Consider the following 7,509-nt stretch of genomic DNA (forward strand, 5'->3'; position numbering starts at 1 on the left):
ATCTTGATTGCACATTTGGTCAATTTCAGACTGCAAAAGTTGATAAAAAATCTCCAATTTCTGCATCTTTGGCTTTGATGGTTGGTGCATAAATTTGAATAATAGTTGTATTAACTGGTCTTCCTTGTAGGTGTATGGATATTATCCTATCACTGACAGCATTGTACTTCAGGACACATCTTGAAACATCCTCTATGATGATGAATGGCTTGCCATTCCTCTTCAAATTGTCATCCTCGGCATAGTAGATCATATGGTTGTCTGCAAAACCAGTCCATTTTAGCTCACTAATACCTAGGATATCAATCTTTATGCATTCCATTTAATTTTCAACAACTTCAAATTTTCCTAGATTCATACTTTGTACATTCCATGTTCCTATTATTAATGGATATTTGCAGCTGTTTCTCCTCAGTTTGAGTCGTACCACATCAGCAAATGAAGATCTTGAAAGCTTTACTTTATCCCTATCAGTAAGGTTGGTCCTATTCTGATGATGTAGCTCTTTCCTAGTTGTATTTTAAAACCCTTCTGACCTAAGGGACTTGTCCTCCTGCACTGTATTGGATAATGTTTCTGGGCTATTCATAAAGTTGTGCAGTAATGTAGCAGACAGTATTTCTCTGCTATTCATAAAGTTTTCCCTGTCCAATTCTTTGAGAAGTGCATGGCCTCTTCCTTCTTCCTAATCTTTCTCAGTCTGTGAGCTGCATTGAAACCTGTGCACCATGTGCAACCCTGCCAGCACTTGAAACACCAGTGGCACAGCCTCAGGCCTCACAGCAACATATGAGCCACAACAGTATGACAAACTGACAGACAAGTTTGTCTTGCTTAGCTTTCGAAACCTCTTCATCCTTCCCTCACCTGGATCCCTGGTGCTGCTCTGCTCTGTTGTCCCCCTGGCTTCTCTTTCCCCCACTTTCCTGGTGGGGGTGGGGCTTGAGTCCCTCCCATTACTTGGATCCCTGACTGCTGCTGTGCTCTGCTCTGCCATCCCCTCTGGCTTCTCTTTGGTTTAGTATAGGTTAAATGAATCAGAAACCTTTAAGAGATAGTTAAAGTAATTTTGAAATAAAATAAAGGTCAGATGAAGGGAAGCTGACACCAGATATAAATGTGGAGAGTTAGCAGAGAGAAACCCCAAAGATGTCTCACAGAATTAAAGGTGTGTTTGATTTAGGATGGAAGGAGGGGAATGTTTATTTAAAAATCAAAAACAAGAACCATCTCAAATGTGCTTATTTCCAAGTTCTCAAGGAGTAATAATATAAAGAAAATTTATTTCACATATTTGTATGCTCCTTTTTTTCTTTTATTCAAGATAAGAAGTTAAAAAAAAAGATTAGCTTAGCTAAAATATTTAACTGGTTAATAGTAATGCTGGCTTTAAGATAAGAGTAAAGAAAATGTCCTAGATATTTAAAATGGACATAACTGTTGTTTTTAGTGTTTTGCTAAGATAAAAACTTTAGAACCCAACACCAGATTGGTTTGTTTTATTTATTTAGAAGATTTAAAAACAATAGCTAATACAGTTGTACCTATTGTTGTTGTCTTCTGTCATTTCCAGCTCCTAGAGACCCCATGTGACAGATTGGAAACGGCCCTGTTGGGTTTTCTAGGCTATAATCTCCAGGTCTCTTAAACTGCCAATCCTTTGGGATAGCAGCCAAGCACTTACCATTGTGCCACCAGAGTTTAGAGTTTTACTTAAAATGGGAGGCGCTAGAAAAAGTAAAAAGGAGTTTTGAGCTCAGTCACTTCCAATCAAAACTAATTTGGTTGTCTTGTATTTTTAAATATTGTTACTTCAAAAAAGATTATTCTAGGTCAGCATTTTCCAAAGCATATTTTTCAGAACACTAACCCTTGGTTAGGTGCTCAATAAAGTTTCAGTTTTGGAAAAGCTGTGTTTTTATATCTCTTTCTCAAAGCTTCATAGTTCACATTAGTAGGTAACGGTTCTAAGAAATCTTGTGATAAAGAAACTTGTTTAACTTTGCTTATCTCCATATTTCCCAAATGTATGTACCTTTGGAGACTTCTTTTGTGCAACACTTATTACTATACTGCAGAACTAGTGTTGTACAGAATATAGTTTAGGAATAACTGCTACAGGGACATTGGGAATTTCTTAAAAAGAGGTTTTTTTTTTCAGCACTCCTTGCGATACCTATGGATGCTCTGGTGGTGTAGTGCTTAAGGCATTTGAGCTAACCAGAAGGCTGGGGGTTCAAACCACTAGCCACTCCTTGGAAGGAAGGTTGGGCAATCTACTTCCATAGTGATACTGTCTTGGAAACCCAAGGAGGGGTTGCTATGAGTCGGATCCAACTCCACGGCAGTGACTTGGTTTTTGGTTTAGTTTGTGATACCTATAGCTAAATAGGGATGAAAGGAAGTATCCCAATGCCATTGAGTTGATTCTGACTCATAGCAACCCTATAGGACAGAATAGAACTGCCCCATAGAGTTTCTAAGGCTATAAATCTTTATGGAAGCAAACTGCCTCATCTTTTTCCCAGGGAGCTACTGCTTGGGTTCAAACCATCTACCATTTGGTTAGCAGCTGAATGCTTTAACCACTGTGCCACCAGAGCCCCTTGAATTTAGGTGTAATGTAACTGATAAGACTGTGACCATGCCAGTATTTGTGGCAACAAACTCATTTCTCAAAGCCACTGAACTCTAGTAATAAAATGTGATTGTGCGTAAACATTGTCAAAAGGCCACGATTCCTTGTTGTTAGGTGCCATCCTTGTTGTTAGGTGCCATTGAGTTGTTTTCAACTCACAGGCACCCTATGTACAACAGATTGAAACAGTGCCTAGTCCTGCACCATCCTCACAATTGTTGCTATGCTTCAGCCCATCGTTGGCAGCCATTGTATCAATCTATCAGAGTGAGGGTCTTCCCTTTTTCGCTATCATCTATCTACTTTACCAAACATGATATCCTTCTGCAGGGACTGGCCACTTCTGACAATAAGACCAAAGTACAACAGATGAAGTTTAGCCATTCTCACCTCAAAGGCGCATTCTGGCTGTACCTCTTCCAAGACAGATTCGTTTATTCTGGTGATCCATGGAATTTTCAGGATTTATTTTTTTTCTTGCCAAAACCACAATTCAGATGCATCAGTTCTTCCTCATTCATTGCCCAGCTTTCACATGCTTATGAGGCAATTGAAAATACTGTGGCTTGGGTCAGGCGCACCTTAGTCTTAGCAAAGTAACATCTTTGCTCTTTAAAACTTTAAAGAGATCTTTTGCACTGGGTTTGTCCAGTGCAATGTCCTTTGATCTCCTGACTGCTCCTTCCTTGGGTGCTGGTTGTGAATCCAAGTAAAATGAAATTCTTGACAACTTCAATATGTTTTCCATTTATCATGATGTTGCTTATTGGTACAGTTGTGAGGATTTTTGTTTTCTTCATGTTGAGGTGTAATCCATACTGAAGGCTGTAGTCTTTGATCTTCATCATTCAAGTCTTGATGTTCAGCAAGCAAAGTTGTGTGATCTGTATATTACAGGTTATTGATGAGTCTTCCTCCAATCCTGGTGCCAAGTTTTTCATATAATTCAGCTTCTTGGATTATTTGATCAGCATAGAGATTGAATAAGTATGGTGAAAGGATACATCCCTAATGCACACTTTTCCTGATTTTAAATCATGCAGTATCCCCTTGTTCTGCTCGAATAATTGCCTCTTGTTCTATGTAAAGGTTCCTCATAAGCACAATTAAATGGTCTGGAATTCCCATTCTTTATAATGTTGTCCATAATTTGTATGATCCACACAGTCAAATGCCTTTGCATAGTCAGTGAAACACAGGTAAACATCTTTCTGGTATTCTTTGCTTTTAGGCCAAGATCCATCTGACATCAGCAATGATATACCTCGTTCCATGATCTCTTCTGAATCCATCTTGAATTTCTGGAAGTACCATGTCAATACACTGCTGCAACCATTTTTAAATTATTTTCAGCACAATTTTATTTACATGAGATATTAATGATATAGTTTGATGGCAGTGAGGTTTTTTGTTTGTTTAGTTGGTTGTTTTTTTTTGGGGGGGGTAAGGTTTATGCATTCTAGACCTTGGAGCATAATAAGCACTATTATTACAGCCATGGAGTGGAGGAGAACTGCAAGGAGTAGGCACTCTGACAACAGTAAGGCATGACTATTTTCAGCCAGATAGTGAGAAGACACCATCTGTTTAGTAATATGTTCTAGAATTTTCCTAAAATCTATATCAAGTACTCTTAATTTATGTAATTCACCTTTTAGTGAATTACAAAAAATTAAAGTGAGACATTAACCTATCTCTTCTAGTCTCCAAAACTGTGATTCCCTCTGCAAACCTATTCATTGCCCCTGGTTACAATTTTGTCCATGGCCTAAAATTCTGAACACTCACTTACAGTAACAAAGTGAGGTCTAACTCTCTCCACAAGTATTCAAGGCTTGTTTCCCTCATCAGTTTATGCTCATCTCATCTTTTTCAGCTTGAAGATGATTTCTCTTAACATAGAACCTAAAGCAAAATAGGAGTTGAGTAGTTCTGACTTTCAGCTGTGAACAGTGTACTCTCTTCTCCAAATTCTTAGCCTTTCTTTGATTTTTCACTACGGATAAGACTTTTTATATATATATATATTCCCCCCCAAAAAGCCATATTTTTATTGTCTTTGACATATTTTATCAATTTCTTCTATTTTGGAGCTTCTTGATAATCTTCTGACAAGTTGATTCCATTATGATATTTTTTGAGGGGATTTGATAAAGTATGCCTGTTATCTTTTATGGGTGCCTTTTTTAAAATAAGCTTATTTGAAAATTGACTCCCTATGCAGCCACATAGATTTCTTTGTTGTTGTTGTTGTTATTATGTGCCATCGAGTTGGCCCCGACTCATAGCGACCTCTCCTTGGGTTCGAGGCAGTATCACTACAGAAGTATATTGCCCAATCTTCCTTCCAAGGAGTGGCTGGTGGGTTTGAACTGCTAGCCTTCTGGTTAGCAGTCAAGTGCCTTAGCTAAGTGCCTTAGCACTATGCTACCAGAGATTTCTTTAGATGCTTCTTTTTCCTGTATTATTTTAGAATCTATTGCAATCTTATATTCATCCTTCCTGAATCATATTTTTAAAGCAGTTGATTATAGAATCAAAGTTGATTTGATTTTTTTTTACAAGTGTTCAGCTGCTAACTGAAAGGTTGGAGGTTTGAATCCACATGCAGGTGCCTCAAAGGAAAGGCCTGCCAATCTACTTCCAATGGGCTGAAAACCCTGCATAGCACAGCTTTACTCTAACATGTTCAGGGTCTCCATGAGTCGGAATTGACTCAACAGGAACTTTTGTTTGTTTCATTAGAGACCAATGTAGGTATTTGATTATACTCTATATTATTTTCATTTCCTAATAAAATCTAAGAACTATACGTGTCACAACTGTGTTTTCCTAAGCTTCTAAATGATCAATTCTTTTTTATTTTTGGTCAGAGTTAAGTTGACAATTACCCTCACTGCATTTTCAATGTCTGAGAGATCAGATTGTCCTATGTGCTAATGAAGAATCTGTTCTCCCTATCCTGTGTATCTAGCTTTATGACCCAAACCTTCAGTAACATAGGGGATGTTTCCCTTTAGAACAAAGCTTTTCAAACAGTCATGGGTAAGTTATAAATCAGTTTAGTGGGTTGCAACCAGGAGTGTGAGATAAAATTGAAGAGAAAAGCAATAAAATAGAATAGAATACAAAAATAGCAGAGTATGCTATATGTAGTAAGATTAAATATAGTTTCAGTTTTATATGTGTGTATGAATTATATGCTCTTGGCATGACAAAATACTTTTTCATGGTGTGGGTGATGGACTAAAAACTTTGAAAAACACCACTTAGAGGATAACAGAGGAGCTCTGGTGGCACAGTGCTTAAGGCATTTGACTGCTAACCAGAAGACTGACAGTTCAAACCCACCAGCCATTCCACAGAAGGAAGACCAGGCAGTCTACATCCGTAAAGATTTACTGCCTCAGAAACCCAAAGGGGGTTGCTGTGAGTCAGAATCAATTCGATGACAGTGAGTTTGGTTTGGTTTTAAGTTAGAGGATAACAAAATCATTATTTGTGTTGCCATAATGAAGAGTATAGAATATTATATCTATCTATCTATCTATATAAAATCATGTTCAATACATACATAAAGAGGACTGGTGAAACAAGTTAAGTGCTTGGCTGCTAACTGAAAGGTGGGTGGTATGAATCCATCCAGTGGCTTCACAGAGAAGAACCTGGCCATCTGATATGGTAAAGACTGAAGACTGGAAAACTCTATGGGGCAGTTCTACTCTGTCATATGGGGTTGCATTGAGTTGGAATCAACTCAATGACACCTAACAACAACAGCAATACATACGTATCATGAAATTATTATACAAAACATAGGATTATAACTATTTTTTAACTTTTACTACTCCATCTGTTGCTAGAAGGTAGTTTAAGAATTTAGCAGCTGTGTGTTAGCTAAAAATATATGACAATTCATTTTAGGTACCTTTAAAAATACATGAAATCAAGGAATAAATATAATGAGGTATTTATTCCTTTATTTGAGAACTCTGTCTCAGTACTAGATTATCCCCATACCTTATTGAGTTGAATTACTGTATATTCTCAAATAGATATCAAACAATGCATGAAAATGTCCCACAGTGTTCAATCTTGTGTTTCTAATTTTTTGTCTATAAAGGGTGACTGGTGGGCGTATAGTAAAGTCCTGGAACGTTCCTTTCAACCACCTTATGACACTAAGAGCACCCAGAGGAGTGACTTCCAAAAGCCAACATGTCCATTGGTTTTGCCAGTCAAACACAGCAGGATGCAAAAACCTTCTTCTGGAATAGGTAAGATTAGCAGCAGTTAGCCTGTTTTTCATTATCTCAGATTATTGCTATCAAATAAAGATGGATTAGTTGTGCTGGCACCTCCTGAGAAAATTACTTCTCTATACCAAACAAACCAAACTCACTGCCTTCAAGTTGATTCCACTCATAGTGACCCCTCCTTGGCTTTCCAAGGCAGTATTACTACACAAGTAGATTGTCCAATCTTCCTTCCAAGGAGTAGCTGGTGGGTTTGAACTGCCAGCCTTCTGGTTAGCAGTCAAATGACTTAGGCATTACACCACCAGAGCTCTCTACTTCTCTATAACCCAACGCACTGCTGTTGAGTCAGATCTCACTCATAGTGAACCACTCCTTGGGTTTCTGAGGTGGTATCATTACTGAAGTAGATTGCCCAACCTTCCTTCCAAGGACTGGCTGGTGAATTTGAACCACCAGCCTTCTGGTTAGCAATCAAATGCTTTAGGCACTAAGCCACCAGATCTCCTTACTTCTCTATGTTGTTGTTGTTGTTATGTGCCGTCGAGTCGGCCCCGACTCATAGCGACCCCTCCTTGGGTTTCCGAGGCAGTATCACTACGGAAGTAGGATTGC

General features: G+C 38.2%; 1 protein-coding gene across 1 annotated transcript in view; it reads left to right on the forward strand.

The window, feature by feature from the left end:
- Window positions 1–7,509, forward strand: part of CUNH2orf73 (chromosome unknown C2orf73 homolog) — a gene marked incomplete at its 5' end in the record, with an annotated part of 40,220 nt that overhangs the window by 6,775 nt on the left and 25,936 nt on the right. The window contains one exon of the mRNA XM_007938040.1: window positions 6,762–6,915. Within this exon, the coding sequence (XP_007936231.1) occupies window positions 6,762–6,915 (154 nt within the window). The remainder of the gene's footprint in view (window positions 1–6,761; window positions 6,916–7,509) is intronic.

This window comes from Orycteropus afer, unplaced genomic scaffold (assembly GCF_000298275.1).
Source record: "Orycteropus afer afer isolate SDZICR_OR568_19922 unplaced genomic scaffold, OryAfe1.0 scaffold00046, whole genome shotgun sequence".
Classification (NCBI taxonomy): Eukaryota; Metazoa; Chordata; class Mammalia; order Tubulidentata; family Orycteropodidae; genus Orycteropus; species Orycteropus afer.